Raw genomic sequence first — 22,397 nt, 5'->3', positions numbered from 1 at the left:
CCCTCTAAATCCTGGGAGATGCCTCACTTTTCCTATTTTCTGAGATACGCTAGGTGTGAAACGACACTGGCCTGAATAAAATCAAACCTCAGGAACTAAGCCTTTAATAAACACACAGACACACACAGACACAATATATGTACCGCTTCCCCCAAATCCTCCTCGCATCCTGACAGCTGCAATTCTGTACTGAGAACCAGTGTGCCTAGAAACTAGCCAGATAGCCAAGACTAGTAATGATCAGCCCAAAGATAATATTGGTCTTTCCAAGAATCATTTAGGGTTCTACCCCTAAAGGCCAAAGGAGACTGCTTCTAGACTGCCTCCAGACATTCCCCAGAATGCATGAGTTAAATAGGCCCAAAGCAATCTCTGAGTCAAAAAAATATATATTGAATATAGTACACATCAATATAGACCATTGAATGGATACTCATCAAATAGGGGTGCACAGATTTAGGCATATTCATAGACAAATTTATTTTTATCATAGATCACCTAGATTAGAATAATTTCAACCTAAATGAGTTTGAATGGATTAGAACTAAACTTAGAAAGTCAATGAGTCAAACACTGTTGGGTTTTGTATTAAGGCAGCTTGGTGTAGAGGTTAAGAGCATGAGCCTTAAACTCAATCGGAACTGACATGACCCTCAGTTACGACCCACTGTAACTATGTGACCTTGGGAAAGTTACTTAACCTTTCAAAGATTGCAGAAAATAGGGATAACACCTGTGATAATTAATATAAAATTAATATATGGAAGACTATCACTAAATGGCAGTTTATTAAAAACAGGCAATCATCATGGTACCAATTTATATAGAAGTGTACTGTCCCTAAAGAATCAGTGCTTTCTATTTACTTTTTTAAATTATAAAAATATACATGTTCATTATAGAAAATTTAGAAAATACTGATAAGCAATCATTTTACTTTCATAGTCCAGAAGTAAATAAGTTTGTGTATTTTCAAAAGCATCTTTAGTACCTGGCCCTATGTTCTTTCAATGGATCAGACTTGAAAAGTGAAATATATAAGTGTCTATAAGAGGATTATAGAACACTAGAAGTTTCATTTTCAGATTTCTTGCCCTTAGGCCAAGAAAAAGCAAAGCAAACAAGGTGTGGTGCTCTCTTGAACGCTCTACATCGTGTCACATTTATCCTTTAAGGCTCGGCTCCAGGAAGTGTTTTACCATTCCCCTCAAACCCGTGATCTCTTCTTCCTTTGATCCCCACATCATGGGTTCAGATCTCTCATCCAGCACTTCTCACACTCCGCATTCTTCTCACCCAGGCTTTTTTTGGACCAGCCACTCCCTGCCTTTCCCTGCTCTACCTTCTGGAGCTGGGCTTTTAACCTGAGGACTATGAACCTCCTAAATTATACATAAAAATAGTGTTTCTGCAGGCATAAATACATTTCGTGGAGAGAATCCACATATTCATCAAATCCTCAGAAAAGGTCTGAGACTCAAAAAAGGTACAGAACTGCAGTCTGGCGAAAAGATCTGTGCGTTTACTATCCTTGGATTCTCTACAGTGCTTCTACCTTAGCATCCACCTTTAAATGGATAAACACCTGTTGATTTAAAATTTTATTAACAAATCATAAAATCAAAGTTAGGTTCTGGTTCAATAAATCTTTTAAAATATATTTTCCTCATCCTCCATTCCCTCATCTTAATATAAAAAGCACTATTTCTGAAAGGAGAATGGTGGTTACCAGGGGCCAGGGGAGGAGGGAATTGAGAGTTATTATTTAATGGGTACAGAGTTTCAGTTTGGGAAGGTGAGAAAGTTCTGGAGATGGATGGTGAGGATGGCTGCACAACAATGTGAATGTACTTAATGCTGCTGAACTGTTATGTATATTTTACCACAATAAAAAAAATATTAATTACCTATTACATGGCAGACTCTTCATAAGAGGAAAGGAATAAAGAAATAGACCAGTTAAATTTTAGGATATAAGAAAGAAATCCTCCAAGGACAAGAAAATCTTAACTCCAATCTACACATTGTTGGGTTGAGTACAAGCACAAATCAAAAGAGGGCGATATAATCACAAACCCTATCCAAACAGAGGGGCTGCTATCTGAGTAAACAAAGGTAAGTTGCTTGGGGACATCAGTTTATTTGTGTGAAGTAAATTAAACTTTTTCAAGGTGCCAAGTCACAACTCAAGGAATAAATGGTAATTTAGCCCAACTTTATCAATGCATTATCCACATGAATAATGTAAGCATCTTGGAAGCCTGCAATAGGCATTTCAAGGTGTGAGGAGCACATTTTATTCAATAACATTTAGTGAGTATTGCTAACATTTAGAAACGTAAAAGTCCCAAAACTACTTAAAAAAAGAAAAAGCAGGCTATATAGTACACTGATTACAAAAAGGAAGAATTATTTTCCTATGTTACTTCCCTTTTTTTTCCCTTACCAAAAAGTTTCAGACTCTTTGAAGGTTACAAATATATTTAAACATCAAAAACACTCATATGAGGGGCCAACTTGGTGGCACAGCAGTTAAGTTTGCACGTTCGACTTTGGCAGCCCAGGGTTCGCCGGTTCGGATCCCAGGTGCGGACCTACGCACCACCTGACAAGCCATGCTGTGGCAGGCGTCCCACATATAAAGTAGAGGAAGATGGGCACAGATGTTAGCTCAGGGTCAGTCTTCCTCAGCAAAAAAGGGGAAGACTGGTGGCAGATGTTAGCTCAGGGCTACTCTTCCTCAAAAAAAACAAATTCATATTAATGATGCTATATCAATATTTCAAAACAAGGTATATATCTTATCAAAAAGATAGATTCTAAACCTTGTGATGATTAAATGTCAGTGATATCTCTTAGTTACTTACTACCAATGAATAACTGATTTGCAAAACATTACAAAATTCCATTATTTTCCCCAAATTCCTTATATTTAAGAGAGATTTACAAATATTTCCCCAGTGGAACCTAGGAAAAATCCTTATAAACAGATTCAACATAAAAGCTAACTAATAATATTTGAGTTCCAAATCATAAAAAAGATATCCACTACCATATTGAAGTATTGTATATTTGATGTAAGCTAATATGCTTATTGATCTCTTGACTTTAATGTAAAACAATTAGCAGAATATAAAATTTTCCCATAGTAGTATTTACCAAAAAGCCAAATTTTCCTAACATTTACTCTTATTTAGTATTTACTCAATAAACATTTACTGAGTGCCTGCCATATATCAGGCACTAGGCTGTAACTGCTGGACAGCTGTGACCCAAACAGTCATGTCCTATCTAGATAATTCTTAAATGCTACTGCTTTTCTAGAACTCAGATTTACATCACCATCTTTTCAAACTGTCTTTAGTTTTTGTAAACATACTAGTTCTGGTAACATTTTGAAAAATTCAACTTATGAATCTGATCTCTAAAGGGAAATTTATAAATGATTGTTTTCTCAGACATAAAAATGTTTGCCTCTCGTGGAGTCTGTTTTTCTGTATGGCGATAGCAAAACATCAAAGACAGCACAAATTACCTTAAACTTTAAGATTTACCTGAAATGGGAATATTCTGTGAGACTGATAACTGCACATCTCCAGTTCCTGGTGGCATGTCAACAACTAAATAGTCCAGTTGACCCCAATCTACCTGAAAACCAAGATGACACAAACATCATTGTGTAACAACTGCAGTGAACAGTGACGTAAACAAAAATAAATTATGAAGAACAAATCCAACAGGTCACACTTGAGCCATGACTAAGTGCCAGGGCTGTGCTGAGGGCTAAGGATAAAGGGAGGAATAAGAGACAGTCCCAGCCTCTAGCAGACCTTCTCTGAACGATGAGGCTAAATTTCCAAATGCACCAGCCACCCACCCGCACACACACTCACAGTGAACCCATTTCACAATGGGCTTCCATTCAGGACTAATCATTATTTTCACCGGGAATAGCCCATACTTTACCTAAAAAGGCCTCAGCTTTTTGTCCTTTGGGTTTTTTGGTACAGCATTTCCCACAGGAGATCCTAATATAATTTTTCAGTTTATTATTTTTCCTTCAGGAAACACACTAATAATGAAAACCAATACTTAATAATAAGAAAATGTTAGAACTATAACTAGAGTTTCAATACAATTAACATTTTGATATTTCTTTTCAGGCATTTTTCTAAGTATCCATACCTAGAAAATTCAGCTATCTAACCAACTCCTTAATGCTCAGCCTCGATTTAGATGGGTCTCAAGGGTACCTCAGACGGTTCCTCCCTCTGAGCCCCCAGTCTCCGGGAAAGGCTCCAGAACCCTCTCAGCTGCCTAAGGCAGAAACTTGAAATGAAACTTAACTCTTTCCCTTCCCTCACTATCCCAGTCACTTATTCTGCCTTCTAAAAATCTCCCGAAAGTATCCACTTGTCTCTTTCCCCACTGCCGAGAACCCAACAAAGGCCACAACTATCTATCACCAAAGCCTCCTAACCAATCTCTCTGCTCCGGTGTTGCCCATCCAGTCCAATTCTAACACCACTGAAAAATGGTCCATCTAAAATGCAAGTCTCATAATGCCACTTTTTTGTTTAAAACTCTTTTATTGCTTTTTATAAAGTCTGAGCTTAAGCTCCAGAACATTCTGCCTGGTCTTCTTCACTTGCTAATTTCTCCTCATTCTTCAGATCCCAGCTTGAAATGTACTTCCCCTAACTTCCAGTAGATTAGATATTGTGTTCCTACTATGCACTACTATCTCTTAAGCATTCATTCATTCATTCACCCAACAAATGTTTATTGAGACCTATTATATATTAGGCATTGAGCTAGGTTTTGATAATTAAATGGTATCATGGTCCCCCAGCCTCACAGAACTTATAATATAGAGGGAGACAGGTATTAAGCACATAATGAAATAACCTGTGCAAAGGAAGGAAATTATTAAGAGTGAGAAACTGAAAGAAGATCAACACAGCCAGAGAGCAGTGGGGGGGGGGGGGGGGGCCCTCATTTACTGCTGTTTCATGATCTGTCTTCTCATGAAACTGTATCTGAGTTAGAACACCTAGCACAGAATGGACACACAGGAGATGCTTAATAAGTTGTCTTTCAAGAAATGAATGAATAAATGAACACATGCAAAGATTCAAGGTGTTTTTTTAACCTAAGTGGAAATCAACTGTGTATATAATTCCATATCCTGCTTCTTAAAACTTAATAATGTGAAATAACCCTTTTCCATACAATCATATATTTTTTAAAATTAAAGTTTAGATGATGCTGGGTCAAATGGATTCATTCATGTATATACAAATTTATTCAACAGGTATTTATTGAGAATTGATTAGGTGTGAGGTACTGTTCCAAGTGACGGAGATGGAAGAGTGAACAAAACAAAGTCCCAGCCCCCACAGAGCTAACATTTTAGTGAGGGAGACAGGCAGAAAAACAGATAGAAAGACAAATCAGAGAGCAAAAAGTGCGATGAAGAAAACAAGTATCAGAGTCAGCCCAGTGGCATAGTGGTTGAGTGTACATGCTCCCCTTCAGCAGCCCAGGGTTCTTGAGTTCGGATCCCAGGTGTGGACCTACACACCACTCATCAAGCCATGCTGTGATGGTGTCCCACACACAAAAAAAGAAAGGAAGACTGGCTTGGATGTTAGCCCAGCAACAATCTTCCTCAAGCAAAAAACAAGAGGAAGATTGGCAACAGATGTTAGCTCAGGGCCAATCTTCCTCACCAAAAAAAAAAGGGAAAACAAGTATCCCCACCATACAAAATTATTTGGTTCCTGATTTGGATATTCAGATCAAAGAGCAAGCGATATTTTTAAAATCTCTTCAATTCCTGAATTTCAGAGAGCAAGTAGCGAGAGTCCAGACAACAAAAGGTTTACCAAAGAATTGCTTTGAATCTCTTCGGTTCCCAAGGTCAGATGGTGAGAATACTTGAAGAACAGGGAAAAAGAATAGACTAGTGGGAGGTGCTACTTCAGACAGGGTGGTCAAGCCCTGAGGGAAGTGAGAAGAGAAGTGAGCAGTTGTCTAAGGAGAGCATTCCAGGCACAAGAGGCAGCAAATGCTAAGGCCCTATGATAGGACATGCTTGGCACACTCAAGGACTAGTTGGGGAGGCAGCACAGACTTTCTAAAATAGCACCCCCAACCATCAATCTCTCTCCTCTCACTGTTTTTCTTCAAAACATTTACCAGTATCTGACACTACACATTGACTTGTCTTTTAGGAATTCTATATTTCTCAAACACAAGTCCTTGATACTGATTTAATGACACATTTTAAGAGAACAATGAAATGAACATAAAGTAGTTCATTTTCAATATAGGGTTCCTTGGTTTGGAAAATACTTACTCCAAAGTTACCCAGGTCCACTATCTACATGAAATATCTACAGAAAAGATAAAGGATACTTTCCATTTTATTCCCTCTGCACTGAGACTCCTAGCACTGGCAGAGTGACAAGTTTCTTTGTTTCAGAGAACATCAAATGACTGGTGCCAACAATTTATCATTATTGTTCCTTGGCATTTAATCATATTTATCATGTTGGCTCCAATTTCTCATTTCTTTAAGGAGAACTGCTATTAAGGTTCCAAGGAACTAAAAATACTTCACTGTTAAGGCAATTAATTTCAAATTATCTTAAATTGAATTTAAACTATCTGAAAAAAAGAACCTGGCCCAGCACCTCCCTCACTCACAGCAGGCACCCACAAAGGCTTGCTGACTTGAACTGAGCTGGACTGAAATCAGTATCTGAGTTTCGGTTTTGTAGCATTCACCAATACTAACATTGAAATATAGTGGCTGCCAGGAAGTTCTAGTTCTTTTGTAAAAGAGTCGTTAAAGCATTGATTTTAGAATGATTTGGGGATTCTCTAGATTATACTTAGTGTTTGTTTACTTGTATAAATTAAGTGTAACTACATGTAGGGAAATAAGTAGTATCAAAACACCCAGGTATCTCATTTAGTAAAATCCAGGGGCAGATCCAGATTTTGTGTGGTCTGAAGCATATCCAATTTGAGTGGTCCTAAGAATATAAAATCTTGAGAAAGAAGAACAAAGCTGTAGGCATCACGCGCCCTGATTTTAAGCTCTATTTCAAAGCTACAGTAATTAAAACAGGATGGTATTGGCCTAAAAACAGAAACATAAATCAATGGAACAGAACAGAGAGCCCAGAAACAAACTCATGCATATATGGTCAATTACTTTATGACAAAGGACCCAAGAATATACAATGGGAAAAGGACAGTCTCTTCAATAAATGGTGTTGGAAAAACTGAACAGCCATATGCAAAAAGATGAAACTCGATTACTACCCTACACTATACACAAAAATTAACTCAAAATGGATTAAAGACTTGAACATAAGACCAGAAACCATAAAACTTCTAGAAGAAAACATAGGCAGTAAGCTCTTTAACATAGATCTTAGCAATGGTTTTTCAAATCTGACACCAAAAACAAAAGTAACAAAAGCAAAAATAAATAAGTGGGACTACACCATACTAAAAAGCTTCTGCACAGCAAAGGAAACCAACAACAAAATAAAAAGGCAACCTACTGAATGGGAGAAAATATTTGCAAATCATGTATCTGATAAGAGACTAATATCCAACATATATAAAGAACTTATATAACTCAATAGCAAAAAAACAAATAATCCCATTAAAAAATGGGCAGAAGATCTGAATACACCTTTTTTTAGAGAAGACCCAGGCAAACAGGTACATGAAAAGATGCTCAACATCATTAATCATCAGGGAAACACAAATAAAAACTACAATGAGATATCATGTCAGAATGGCTATTATGAAAAAGACAACAAACAACAAATGTTGGCAAGGATGTGGAGAAAAGAGAACCCTTGTACACTGTTAGTGGGAATGTAATTTGGTGTAGCCACTACGAAAACAGTACAGAAATTTCTCAAAAAACTAAAAATACAACTACCATATGATCCAGCAATTCTACTTTCGGGTATCTATACAAAGAAAATGAAAACACTGACCCAAAAATACACAGGCACCCCCATGTTCATTGTAGCATATTTACAATAGCCAAATATGGAAACAACTGAAGCGTACATCAATGGATGAATGGATAAACAAATTGTGGTAAATACATACAATGGAATATTATCCAGTCATAAAAAAGAATGAAATCTTGCCATTTGAGACATTATGGATGAACCTCGAGAGCATTATGCTAAGTGAAATAAGTCAGACAGAGAAAGACAAACATTATATGAGCTCTCTTATGTGTGGAAACATAAAATTAAAAAAAAAAAGCAAGGTCATAAATACAGAGAACAGATTGGTGGTTGCCAGAGGCAGAGGGTAGGGGGTAAGAGAAACGGGTGACGGGGGTATAAATTTATTAAAAAGCAAAAAATTTGAAAAAAATCTAACTGTGTTACAGATGGATGGCATAACTTCACTGAAGGGAATGGGGAAAAAAATTTACCTAAGTAACTTAGGAAATGAGTAGAGACATGAGACTGAGGACTAAAGAACTATACATAAGCAATGTACTGTAGTTAATAAAGTTGTTCACCATGAGAGTACAGGTTAACAATTCTGATACCACTATACACATATACTGGGATTAAGGGTAAAAAGAAGGAAGCTGATCAAAGCAGCAGCAATCAGGCCTCACTCCAGAGGATACTGGGAGCACAAGTGCAAATAGGCTGAGTTGTTGAAAAGAAAGGGCCCATAGATGCATCCCATTTTTGGCTTCTCAGCTGGCTCAAGCAGTTTACCACAGTCAGCCTCCAAGGATAGTAGTTTCCATCATTAGCACTACACACGCCACATTTAAGTATCACAGGGTCAACAGATGCTTCTCCAAGCAAAGGTAGAGCGTTCCAGCCATCACAGGTCTGCTAGCAAGGCCAAAGTGAACCAGGTGAAAATGACATGAGCAGGGGTGGACCCTGGGCCCTGTGAAGTCAGGGAGGAAAATCACCACCAACAAAGAGGCAGAGCTGTAGTCTGCTGGAGCCAAAGTAGTAGCCAAAAAGAACTAAACTGCTATAGACAAGAAAATTGCAACTAAAGAGCAAATAGAGAAATCATGAAGTAGGAGAAATGGGACAAAATCTAGATTAATTTAAAAGTGGCTGTGTCCAGACAGCCCATTCAGATGGTGCTTGGAACATTCCATAAGTGATAGGGCAAATTCTTAAACTAAGTTGGGCTGGGCCAGACATTGCCTCTTTCCTTCCTATCTGCTCTTAATTACTGACTGAATAGTTGGCTTTGATTCTTATGCCTACGTGACTCAAAAATTAGTAGATCTCAAGGCAGTGTCCTTGTGTCTGACTCTGGCCATACATCTGTTGCTATTTCTATCCTATACTTAACTTCTGCCATGTCCCTGATTTCCTGGTTCTCCAACCCCAGTTAGGCATAGCCATAACCTAATAGCAGCAGAACAGTACTTCTGCTTTGCTCAGAATCCCTCACATGAAACTATGCCACTATTGGCATAGAAGATGCAGCTAACCTTGTCTCAGACCCGTGGACAAATCTGTCAGGCAAATTACTCCTAGGATTTTTGATTCAACTAACTTCCAGGATTTGAATGGGTCTTCAAGCTCTAAGAATTCTAGGGTAATTATTTTTATACATAACTATCTCCCCAACTTCAATGTAAGCTCCCTCTCAGAAGAGACCACTCTTTATGTATCTCTGGACTCCCTCTCCACATCCAATCCCCTCCACAATGCCTAACCACCGTTCAATCAATACCCACTGAGTGATTCTAGGAGTCAAGTTGCCCCTTACGATTTTATTATACTACTAAAATTAAACATTTTGCCATGTGAGGCACCTTTTGTATACAATATAAATCTAAAAACAACAGAAAGTGTTTTTCTTCAAGTCTGACCCATAGTTTTTGCTCTGTCCAGTGCCCTATTATAAAACCATGTCACATTTTATTTTGGTTTCAAGAACAAAATTGTTACAAAGGTGAAATTATTTAAATATAAATACCACAATAAAAATCTGAATAACAAAAAGATTTCTAGTTGAGTTGACAGCCTACTGACTTGTGGAAATAAATGATACAACAAAATATAATAAACTTATCCTTGGGATTGTTTCGATAAGAGCTGACCCGGTTATAAAACGAGAACACATTATTCAAGTTACAACAATGATATGTGTCCTTCCCTACTATTTTCATTTTTTCAGATGATAAAAGTTCTCCAATCCATTTTCAAATGCCTTCCTTTCTATAGAAAAAGTAGGGGGAGGGAGGGAACTACTTGAATAAATCCCTCCAAAGGCACTACCAGCCCAAGTGACAGTAGAAACGTCTGAGAGAGAAAAGAAGAGAAACTTTACTCTTTATGTTTCCCTTTATCATCATTTCCCATTTCCTTGTTGTTCTAGCAGAGGTATATAGAGCAGACTGGCACTGACAACCTGGAGACAGCATCAATTCACAGAGGACTTCTTATCCAATGTTGACACATGGGTCAATCTTTGGTAACTCGGTACCTAGTTTCTGAAATGATATTTAAAAGATTATCCAATTTCCAGGCTAGCCCACAGATGCCCGTGTAAATCCACAGTACAGCTGAAACTAAAACCTCACAATACAAAAATAATGATGCTACCACAAAGGTAAGAGTATTTCAGTTAATTATGGGAACATCTTTCTAAGGTCTCTAGAGTCCTGCGTTAGGCCAACTGCTTACACGTACAGATGTTCACAACCTAGGAAGTAGATGTTAGTGAAGGACACGATTGCTACCAAAAAGACCTAAAATATTACAAACCCGCCTGAGAATCAAGATATTTTTATTTTTAAAAAAATACTGAAATAAAAAATAAAAACTCTCCCTATATTACTACAGCCTGAGGCTTCAGATTTTTTTTTTCAGTAGGAGTAACAAATCACTTTATTAACCAAATCTGGAACAGTTTATAAAATCTATTTAGATGTGTAGTACTCTCTTTAATAAGGAAAACTCTAATAATCTTTTTAAAAAATCCTTAGAAAAAATATTGTATTTGGGAGGATTCAAGGTCCTGAAGGGACAGGATCATAGGTGCCATAGAAGCCTCATGGAGCCTAGTGAGAGAATTCACAGCCACTGTCCAGTGGTTTTGGTGGTTCTTAAGGACATTATAGAACTTGAAGGACACTATTGCTCCAGGAGGCCAGTCTACCCAATGTACTGCGTGCTAGGGACAATCTGCAGAACTGGCCTCGTGGAGTTTATTTCTTTAGTTCTAGTTACCTGCCATCTGGGGTCCTGCTTTTGAGCCTTAGGGTCCATCAGGTAGAACTGGGCTAGTGAATAGAAGAGGTGGGGGCCGGTCTGTGGGTAACAGGTAGAGGAGAGCAGAAGAAAATGAATAGTTATTGAGAGCCTATTGTAAGGTAGGCACTAAATACTTTTTACATACATGATTATGTAACACTGTAAAACAGACATTACAATTTCTCTTTTACAGATAAGAATATTGAGGATTAAAGAAATTAAGAAAGTTGCCCAAAGTCAGGCTGCTGGTGAGTGATGGAGCTGGGATGTGAATCCCGGTCTGCGTGACTCAGGCCATGCTACCAGTCTCCCACAGAATGGAGTACGGCACCCCTCTTCTCCAAGCCTGAGAGTTCTGCTCGCACAACCTCTTACCCCAAGAACGTATGAGCTTTACTGTATTACTTTTTCAGTGTATGATAAAATAGATACATGAAAGAGAGTCTGTAGCCTACAGAAAATTATTTACTTAGATAATAGAAGAATTATTATAGTTTCCTTTATTTCTTTTTCCTTTTGTGGTTAATTATAATGAGTTTCTTTTATTTCTGAGTACTTTTTTATGTGACGTCATAGTATTCTCTCCTTACATGATCCTTGAAGAGTCTTTTATATAATAAAGCAAGGGTCCTAGTAACCATGGAAATATTGAATGTAAATTTCCTGACTTTGTGCTGTTAAAGAATATTCTAGCTTTCAACAGTCAACCATTAAATTCTGGTTTTGTTTTAAATCAATAAGCATCCTTCTACCAACCATCTACACAAGAAAATTACATGGAGTAATTGTTTAATCAAAGCAAATAACCTATAAAGACTAAGAACAGGAAATAAATACAGATTTTTTAAAATACCTACAGCTTTTGAACATGATAATTTTGAAACCAGCTCAGTAGACTTTAGTTTAAAAATTTAAAGATCTAAATCATATCAAATAGGAAACCAACTGTGAGAACTTGCAGCTCCATATGCAGTTATATTTTAAGTATGAGCTATTATAATGCAGCTTTTGGATTTTAAATTCTGATTCAGACATTAATTACTATGGTTTTTTCTTAAAAAGCACCGGAAAGGGAGAGTTCAGCAAAACTCAAGACTATAAATCTAGCTGGGTATACACAAGAATCCAGATATCTATTCAACAAATAGAGTTTTAGTCTGGGAAACTGGCATATCTAAATTCTAATCATTTTTGTCACTAATTAGTTATATGACCATGGGTCAGCCAATAAACCTCTCTGGACCTCAGTCTTCTCATCTGTAGAAAAAGTGTTGTGGGGGCAGGCCCAGTGGCGCAGTGGTTAAGTTTGCGTGTTCCGCTTCATCGGCCTGGGGTTCGCTGGTTTGGATCCCAGGTGTGGACCTACACACCACTCATCAGGTCATGCTGTGATGGCATCCCACATACAAAATAGAGGAGGACTCCCACAGACGTTAGCTCAGGCACAACCTTCCTCACTAAAAAACATAAATAAACTGCTTTAGATTAGATGATCACTAAGGTCCCTTCCAACTACTTAAAAAAAGAAAGTGTGACTGTGATCTGTTTGTGTAAATTGAAAAATATTTGTGAGAGATTTGCTTAGAGGAAAATGTGACTAAAAGGTATTTTTGTCTGAAAGCACCAAAATGACAAAACAAGTTGGTTTCTTTGTTTTTTTTTTTTTAAAGGGAACACATTATTTAAGTACAAGAAAGCTAAAAGGTACTTGGTGCGTTTAAGAAATTTATTTTATAGAATGATCATATTTCCTTTGGAAAATTTAGCTGAATTTTGCAAAGAACTCAGATTTAAATTTGTACTGAACTGCAATCTACTCTGGCTGCCATCCTAAAATACCTCAGTCTGGCTCATATAGGGATTAATGTGTTATACTGATATAAAATGTCATAATTCACCAAATAGATGCGTTCCTGAAAAGTCACTGAGGCATTGCCACTGAGGTGAGGAGTGTGGAGAGGATGCAGTCACAAACCCTGAAAGGTTGCGAGGCCTCAGCCAACTTCCCAATTAATACAAAACTCCTTTCTGTGAACATTCACAACAGAGGCTCACTCAGCCAACAGAAAGCTCACACCATTCCAACGCTTACTACACAAACACAAATTTTGGATCAATAAAAGGATGGAAGAAAATCATCACTTAACAATCATTCCCATTTTTTCTTTTCTCACTTGTGAGCTTGGTTTACTTCTGACTATTACTCAGACTACATAACTTCAGATATGCTCTGTTTGTCTTTAGTTGCTAGGAGAACTGCTATTTATAACACCGCCCCCTTTTTTTAATATGAATAAGCATCTACTAAACTACAAGACTTTAACTTGAGACTGTAGAAATATATTTGAGTTTTTAAAAAGATAAAAAGGGTTATATCTGTAGCATAATTTTTCTACACTGCTGTATTTTCAATAAGGAAAGCAATCTTCAAAGTTTCAATAACAGACATAAGGGTTGTGTGGAAGTGTCAATGAACAGGTTAACCAGAAAGTCAGATATTGAGATTTTATTATGAATTCATTGTTTGAACCCAGCTAAGCGCTTAACTTTTCTGTGCTTGTTTCCTCATCTTACAATGGTATAAACAGAGAATTTCAGATCTAGAAAAGACCCTAGAGATTTGCCCAATGTCCTTATTTTACAGCTATAGAAACTGAAACTCAGAAATCAAATTATTTGCCCAAAACTTACTCTGCAAAATAGGAACAATAAAAACAACCTTTGTTTGCTTTATACAGTTTTTTCTCTCAAGAGGAAATGAGATCATGGATTTTAATAATTAAGTAGTAGCATTACACTGAAAAAAGCTACTCTAAAGAGAAGCTTGTCACATCATGCAAGTCAAAACTAAAATTTCTCTCAACAAGCATCCTATGTTTATTCTTCCAACCAAATGCTAAGAAAATATTTGTCCATGTCTGAGGTCACCACATTCCAAAATGATCTGAACAAGTAATTTTAAAATATCTTTACCATATGCCTAGATGATATAAGCAGAGTTAAGTTGCTATTTTTGCAAATTAAAAGGAAATTTCTCATAAGTAAAACTAAGCATGAAAACATTTGGTCAAAATACAATTTTAAAATATGTAAATGACTAGAAATAAGGTCTAAGAAAAGAAGATAAGAAGTCATATCTGTTGTTTGAAATATATTAATTAAATTTCTACATTTGAGTGACCCTGTTGCCCCTGTTAAGCAGAGCTGCCACGTACAAAGCTGAAGAGAAAACAACAAATTTACTGTCATAAGTGACTTCCTCATGAGAATGAAATAATGCAGCAGCTTTCGGCTATAACTACTTTTAACACAAAGGATTTTGAGAAAGATTAAAGAATACACACATGAGCACAGAGATGGAGATGATACAGATATAGGTAGGAAACAGGTTTGAGGATTGCGGAAAAATAAACACATAAAACAACCGAATTCCCATCTCATCAACTTCAGCATTTTCCAACTTCTTAAACTACATAATTACTTCAGAAGCACCCAAAAGACATTTAAGAAACCTGAGATCACTAAATTGCAAAGAAATAGGAAAATGGACTGAATTTTACGCATCTCATTAAAAGACCATTAAACGAGCAGATGTTCCTTTGTTCTCACTTAAGCACATTGGTCATTATATCCAGGCTTGTTCACAATAATCTTGTACCCTGATGAGCAAGTGAATATGGCAATGTATCTAGAAGTTGTTCTTGCCTAAATAGGTTTCTGGTATCTTCATATTTACCTTAATATTATGGATCACATATTAATAGGCATGCTTAAAGCCAGTGGATAAATAAGTGGATACAGAGGATAATCATTATGGAATTTAACCCTAACTCAGAAATTAATACCAACATTTACATGTGCCAAGCACTGTCCTAGACACTAGGGATACAGCAATGAACAAGATACTTGAAGTCCCTGCCCTCATGAAGCACAGACAGGAAGACCATAAGCAAAACAATTAGTACAGCACTTGTGATCTTGATGAAAGTCATCTTTATAGAGCTCAGTTTTCTATCTATAAAACTGGAAAACTAATATTACTTAGGTAAATATCATCATATCCTTCTCAAACAAAAACTATGCCAAAAACCATAAATCAATAAGACTAGTACTCCAATTTTCCCTGATCTATCCCTGCCTCCAGTGGCACATCCACAACAGAACATAGGCCAGAGCAGGGGGTGTAAGCCAGGCTATGAAATAGAAGAAAGATAACTAGATCATGGTGAGACTCAACACAAACCTGTGTTCTATATAGAAACTAACTCTAGTTAGTAAGCTATGGTTTCTCAAATAAGATGATGATAAATGATAAATATACGCTATGTGGAACATATTTTCTCTGCCTTTGTTTCAAGACCAATATTGGTCCAGATAAGCCATTTTTATATCAAATATCATGGCTGTCAGTTTAAAAATCTTTGTTATCAATTAGTCTAATGTTAACCAGATTATGAATTTCTTTCTTTCTTTCTCTTTTTTTTGGTAAGGAAGATCAGCCCTGAGCTAACATCTGTTGCCAATCTTCCTCTTTTTGCTTGAGGAAGATGGTCTCTGAGCTAACATCTGTGCCAATCTTCCTTTACTTTGTATACAGGACGCCACCACAGCATGGCTTGATGAGCAGTGCCCAGGTCTGCGCCCAGGACCCAAACCCGCGAACCCCGGGCTGCCAAAGCAAAGCGCGTAAACTTAACCACTACACCACCAGCCAGCCCCCAGATTATGAATTTCAAGTCACATTTTAACATGAGAATTCTTTATTCTCTTCCAGTTGAAGAAATGATTTTATTTGATATGATGAATGTATACTTTTGCAAAATTGCATCAAAATAGGCATATGGTCTGTAGTTTCATTACTGTATTTAAAACAGCAAACTAGCTATGAATGAAGAAATAAAGTTAAAGGTTGAAGTTCTGACCAAGCTACTTGGTCACTAGAAAGCAAGACTATCTGGATGTAAGGTATTAACTCCTTGACTCAAGTATACTCTTAGTAATTCTGAAATATTAATCTACAGGACAATAAATCAGAGTAAAGAAATACATTCAGATTCCCGACATAAAATTTAAGTTAGCTAATGGCCTGAATCAATCAATATGCCCCCCTCCCAATTCTCCAATCAATGACACACAAAAAAATAGAAACGGGGGGAAAAAAAGACCTACATTGAGAAAACTAAGGCTAAAACTGGGGCACAAACCAAAAATTGGAATAAACGTGTGCTAACAATAGAGCCACATTGCCGTCTTCCTATTACAGAGTGAATCTCTCTTGTAAGGACAGAGGTCAAGTCTTACTCATTCTTTTATCTTCAGGCCAAGCAGTACCGGGTACATATGGACCCAATAAATGTCTTATTTTGTTGAAAACACAGAAATAATCAAAAGAGCCCTTCCACATCCTCCCACCACCAAAGCTACTACGTTCTGGCACCACAGCCCACATTCTTTCCATATAATGTACTGCCTTTCAATAACAGTTACCTCCATCCCCACTGTCCCATTCCACTTCCATCATCTTCCAAAAAAGAAGTAGAAGCATAGTCATTTCTTACACAGACTCTTGATGAAAGCTCAGAGTATAACATTTTCGTGCTTTTGTGAAGAGGAGCTACACAAGCGATCTTAGAAGAAAACTCAGGAATGACTGGTTAACGTTCCTCAGTTAGGCTCTTTCAATCAGCAGTCATCTTAAGCTTGTGATAGATATTTGGCCAAACATTAAAACCTAAGCTCAGCAGCAATGTCTGTGAATCAGTCATGTGCTCTAAAATCAGATGTTCAAATGCAAAACGGTTTGTTGTAAAGATAAAAGCCTGACTGCTATTCTTGACTTCATGGAGGGCTACTCCACACCCATTAGCAGCGTGAGCCACAGAAGTCCCTATACGTAGGATAAATACGTCTCCCCAAAACTGGATCTGGATGCATTTAAACTGCCAAATAATTGTGACAGCAAAGTTCTGCACATGAAACTTTCATCAATACTCCTAAATTTGTCTTCTGCTTTTCATAACAATTGAGATCACAGAAATATGAAGCACCTAAAATCAATACTGACAGTTACTGGGTATTGCAGGCCCTGGGTTCTACACTAGGAGGTACTATAGGCATGATCACCATAGGGGAACCAGACTTGCCTACTGATGGCCGTCAAACTGAAGGAAAAACCAAATACCCATGAAGCTACAAGTAAAGCATCTGGCTCTCTCAAGAACTACTCATTTTAGGGTAATTCAATTTCATTATGGGTAATTATAGCATGTCTAAACTTTCTGATATATTTCTGTTAAAAAAAAACTTAGGAAACTGGTTCCCCAAGAATATACTATGGGGAAAGGATAGTCTCTTCAGCAAAAGGTATTGGGAAAGCTGGACAGCCACACGCAAAAAAAATGAACTTGGACCCATATCTTATACCATACACAAAAATAAACTCAAAATGGATTAAAGAATTGAAAGTAGACCTGAAATTGTAAAACTCCTAGAAGAAAACAGGGGGTAAGCTCCTTAACACTGGTCTTGGCAATGATTTTCTGGATTTAACACTAAAAGCAAAGGAAACCAAAGCAAAAACAAACAAGTGCGACTACATCAAATTAAAAAAGCTTCTGCTCAGCAAAGGAAACCATTAACAAAATGAAAAGGCAACCGACTGAGTGGGGGAAAAAAAATCTGCAAATCATATATCTGATAAGGGGTTAAAATCCAAAATATACAAAGAACTCACATAACTGAATAGCAAAAAACAAAAAAATCTGATTTAAAAAGGGACAGAGGAGCCAAAAAGACATTTTTCCAAAGAAGACATAAATGACCAACAGGTACAAGAAAAAGTGCTCAGTATCACTCACTAATCATCAGGGAAATGCAAATCAAAACCACAGTGAGACACCATCTCACACCTGTAACAATGTCTATCATCAAAAAGACAACAGTAACAAGTGTTGGCGAGGATGTGGAGAAGGGAAACCCTTGTGCACTGGTGGTGGGAATGTACATCTGTGCAGCCACTCCAGAAAACCGTATGGAGGTTCCTTAAGAAATTAAAAATAGAACTACTGTATGATCCAGCAACCCTACTTCTGGGTATACATCCAAAGAAAATGAAAACAGGGTATTAAGAGATATCTGCACTCCCATGTTTATTGTGGCATTATTCACAATAGCCAAAATATGAAAAGAACCTAAGTGTCTGTTAGCAGATGAACGGATAAAGAAGATGTGCTATATATACACATATACATACACACACACACAAACACACACACTGCAATGCTGCTGAGCCATGAGAAAGAAAGAAATGCTGCCATTTGCAACAAGAAGGATGGACCTTGAGGGTATTACGCTAAGTAAATAACCCATATAGACAAAGACAAATACTGCATGGTATTATTTTTTTGTGGAATTTTTTTAAAAAGTCAAACTCACATAAAAACAGAGTAGAAAACTGGTTGTCAGGGGCTGGGAAGAGGGAGAAATAAGGAGAGGTTGTTAAAAGAGTACAAACTTTCAGCTGTATGATGAATAGGTCTAAGGATCTATTGTAAAACGTGGTAATCATAATTGATAACACTGTACTGTATAATTGAAATTTGCTAAGAGAGTAGAGAAGGAAGGAAGGAGGGAAGGGAGGGAGGGAGGGAAGAAAGAAGGAAGGAAAGGAGAAAGGGAAGAAGGAAGGGAGTGGGGAGGGAGGAGGGAAGGAAGGAAGGAAAGAAAAAAACTGGTTCTCAAGAAACGTAGTATAATGTAAAAGCACCTAGGAAAACATCAAATTCACAAACACAAAATTTGGTTCACTTAGCCCACAGACATATATACATGCACACTCATAATCCATGCTTTATTAAATTCTTTAATAAACACAGAAATTGTGTATCCAAAAACAGTGCTATCTCATATACAAAGAAGCTCAGTGCAACATTTTTTAAGTAAAGAAAACGTGACTCAAACTTGAATGTCCTTTAATGGGAGAATAACTAAATAAATTATCATCAGTCAACAAACTGGAGGAATTGCTGTGAACTCAAAGGTGGAACTGGGGCCCAGCATCCTCTCCTCACCAGGCCAGGCCCATACCCACCCTATTCCTCTTGGTTGAGACGGGCTCAGCCAAGAGCATCCCAGTCACTCCAGTGCGACCCCCACTGCACAACAAGCAGCTGGCTCGAGTGGCAGATCCCCAGTCACTTGGTGTAGGCACTCTGCACACTCCCACTCAGGTGTAAACCACGCAGCCCAACCAACCTGCAGAGGAGCAGCTGGAAGGTCCTAACGAGGGCCAGGACTCAGATCTCCTCTCCTACCCTTGGCATTGCACGGATACCTATGAAGACGAGCAGCAGAGACCCCTCAAACCCCTCAGGAAACAGCTGAGTGAAGTATTTGAGACTGAAACCCCCAAATCAAATCTGTTCTGCCTGGAGAGGTACCTTCATCTGAATTGGACTTGCCTCTGGCACCCAGTTATTCTTTGAGGACCAGATGCCACCTTGGAGCTAGACTGAGCTACCCTCCAAGCAAGTGTTTTCCAAGGAGGAAACAGGACCGCTCACAGAAACCCCTATAACCAGCCAGGGCTCAGACAAGCCCTTGAGAGACCCTGAGACTCCCTGATCTTCGAGTTCTAAGCAAAGTAGATGAAAACCAAATGTATAAAGTAAAATCACCTAGGAAACCAAATGGCAAGGTACTAGGGAGATCTCCCCTCACCATCTTGCAGGATGACAGCTCCCTCGGGACCCTGACACCACAATAGGGTAAGTGGCCTTCTCCCCTGAGTGAAAATGTTAGGGAACTAAAGGAAGGGGGCATTCTGGGAACTGGACAACTTCTAAAAACTGGAAGACAAGCACAGAAGCAAGCCCAGGACCACGACAAGGAAAACTAGCACTTTCCCTGGGTAGAGAACTAGGCCATGCTGGCCCCAGCAGTGGGTTCACCTGGGGCCTAGCACTTTTGTGTCCTCTCATCCCTTCTTCCCCTGGGAGACTGAGGAAAGGTTGTTTTCTCTGACTCACCCTAAACTAAAATAGACTATAAATGTGTGGGCATATATGTAACTTAAAACCTCATCCTAAAGGCAATACCAAAAGAGAAGTTTCAAAAGTGAAACTACCAAAGTCCACATTCCTGGAATAAAGAAGTATACTATGCTATGTTCATCTCTATATTATTCGCTACAGTCTCGAAGCTAGTGTTTTCCACAGGACGAGCCAAAATAAACCTCTACTGAATAGAGAAATAAATGAAGAAATGAGCAAAAGAACAAACAAGCAAATCCAGTTAGAATAAAATATGTCTTGGCAAAGAGCCAAATCTGAAGAAGTTTCTAGATCTGTAGCATCTAATAGGAGAGAGTGGAGAAGAGAAGCCGCTAGTGGCATGTTTCTGGTGGAAAGGCCATGATCTAAGACTCCCAGATACCATACATGGAGGACAATGAAGGGAACCACCTCGGCCATGGCAACATGAGCCCAACTCTGCAGCCCATATTGCATCGTGAAGGGAAAGCTGCTCAAGGACACAAGGAGGAGGGAATCCACCAGCCTTTGCATCATATATGTATCTCTAATAACAAATATGAGGATGAAAGTTATTTCATCAGTGAAACACATCATTTTATTTAATAACTATGGTGAACAAATTCCCTAAGCAGTTATTTTGAATGACAACACTTACTTAGAGATATATATTGTTTGTTTGTTTATAAAAAGTATATTGTTTTCTATAGTTTTTTTAAAGAGGTCTCATAATTTTACAATCTCATCTCGTCTATGCATTTATCTATAAAGTATTTCCCAGTTCCTTCCTGATGAAAATATAATTATAAGGGTTTCATTATTATTCATGTGAGCCAAGAAACATTTGCCAAATTTTCATATCACACATAAACACATATCACAACACTTAACCTCTACTTATCTAGATATAAAAAATAGCTTTTAGATAAGATGTGACATTAATTACCCAAAATACAAATATTTTTAAATAAATACTAAGAGAAAATATGACATTTTGTGAATTTTTAAAAATCTTTCTGAAGCTTTGCTCAGAGCTAATTCTCCTACACATGAGCCTTTGAAAACATTAATAACGAAAATGCCAGTGGAATTTTAAGTACTTTCACTAGGCAACAATTGTATATACTGTTGATATTCCAAATGTAAAAGATTAACAATATTGATAGAATTCAACAGCTTCACAAACATTTAATTGATTCACTCTACAAATATTTATTGAGGACCAACCATATTTGCCAGGTATTTGTCTGAAGTGCTGGGAATTTAAAAGGGAACATGATAGGCAAGATCTTACCACCATCCACATGGAGCGTACATTCTAAAGGGCAGAAACCGTCAATAAACAAATAAATATAAAAGAAAAGTCAAATCATGGTAAGTGTTCTGAGGAAAATAAAACAAGATGAGATGATTGTCACAGCCATTCCTCTGGGGTGACATTAAAATGAGACCTGAAAAAAAAATAAAAATAAAATAAGACCTGAATGTCAAGAGGGGAGAGACACTAAAGATCTGGGGAAAGAGGGTTCCAGAGAGAGAACAACAAGTTCAAGGACCCTAAGGTGGGAATGAAGTTGGAGCATCTGAGGAAAAGGAAGAAATACATGTACTCTGAGCAAGGGTGAGCATGGCAGAGATGAGGTAAGCAGAGGTCAAATTAGGTAGAACATGCTAAAATAAAGAGTTTGGATTATCATCTAAGCTTTTTGTTTTAAATGTAATTACAGGAAATTTAAACATATATGGGAAAAAAGAAAAGAGCAAATTGGATACCTATATGTGAATCATCTAGTTTCAACAATTATCAATTCATGGCCAGTCTTGCTTAATCTGTACTTTTACTCATTCCCATCTACCCCTCAGACATCATATCATTTCATCTATACACATTTAGTACATTATCTCTAAGAGATAAGAACACTTCTTGAATATAACAACTATCAATATTACCATCATTATACCATTATTTTCAGTAATAATTTATTATAATCATCAACTATCTAGCCTATGTTCAAATTTCTCTGTGTGTAATTTTTTTAAAAGCTTATTGGTTCAAATCAGAATCCAAATA

General features: G+C 37.5%; 1 protein-coding gene and 1 pseudogene across 9 annotated transcripts in view; one reads left to right on the top strand and one right to left on the bottom strand.

The window, feature by feature from the left end:
* NUBPL (NUBP iron-sulfur cluster assembly factor, mitochondrial) overlaps positions 1–22,397 on the bottom strand; it is a 252,602-nt gene that overhangs the window by 88,265 nt on the left and 141,940 nt on the right. For 4 of the 9 annotated variants that reach the window (XR_011501542.1, XM_014857201.3, XM_070504212.1 and 1 more), the window contains one exon: positions 3,555–3,648. Coding sequence is in view for 7 of the 9 variants with exons in the window: in XM_014857201.3 (XP_014712687.1) it covers positions 3,555–3,648 (94 nt within the window). In the remaining 2 variants the exon portion in view is untranslated. Of the gene's footprint in view, positions 1–3,554; positions 3,649–3,966; positions 4,003–11,273; positions 11,355–12,540; positions 12,755–22,397 lie in introns of those variants that run through there. The other 5 variants (XR_011501541.1, XM_044765455.2, XM_044765454.2 and 2 more) reach the window with 3 other exon arrangements.
* Positions 18,214–19,946, top strand: LOC123283354 (cell division cycle-associated protein 3 pseudogene; annotated as a pseudogene).

Source organism: Equus asinus, chromosome 2, assembly GCF_041296235.1.
Source record: "Equus asinus isolate D_3611 breed Donkey chromosome 2, EquAss-T2T_v2, whole genome shotgun sequence".
NCBI lineage: Eukaryota > Metazoa > Chordata > Mammalia > Perissodactyla > Equidae > Equus > Equus asinus.
This window is presented reverse-complemented; position numbering and strand designations above follow the sequence as displayed.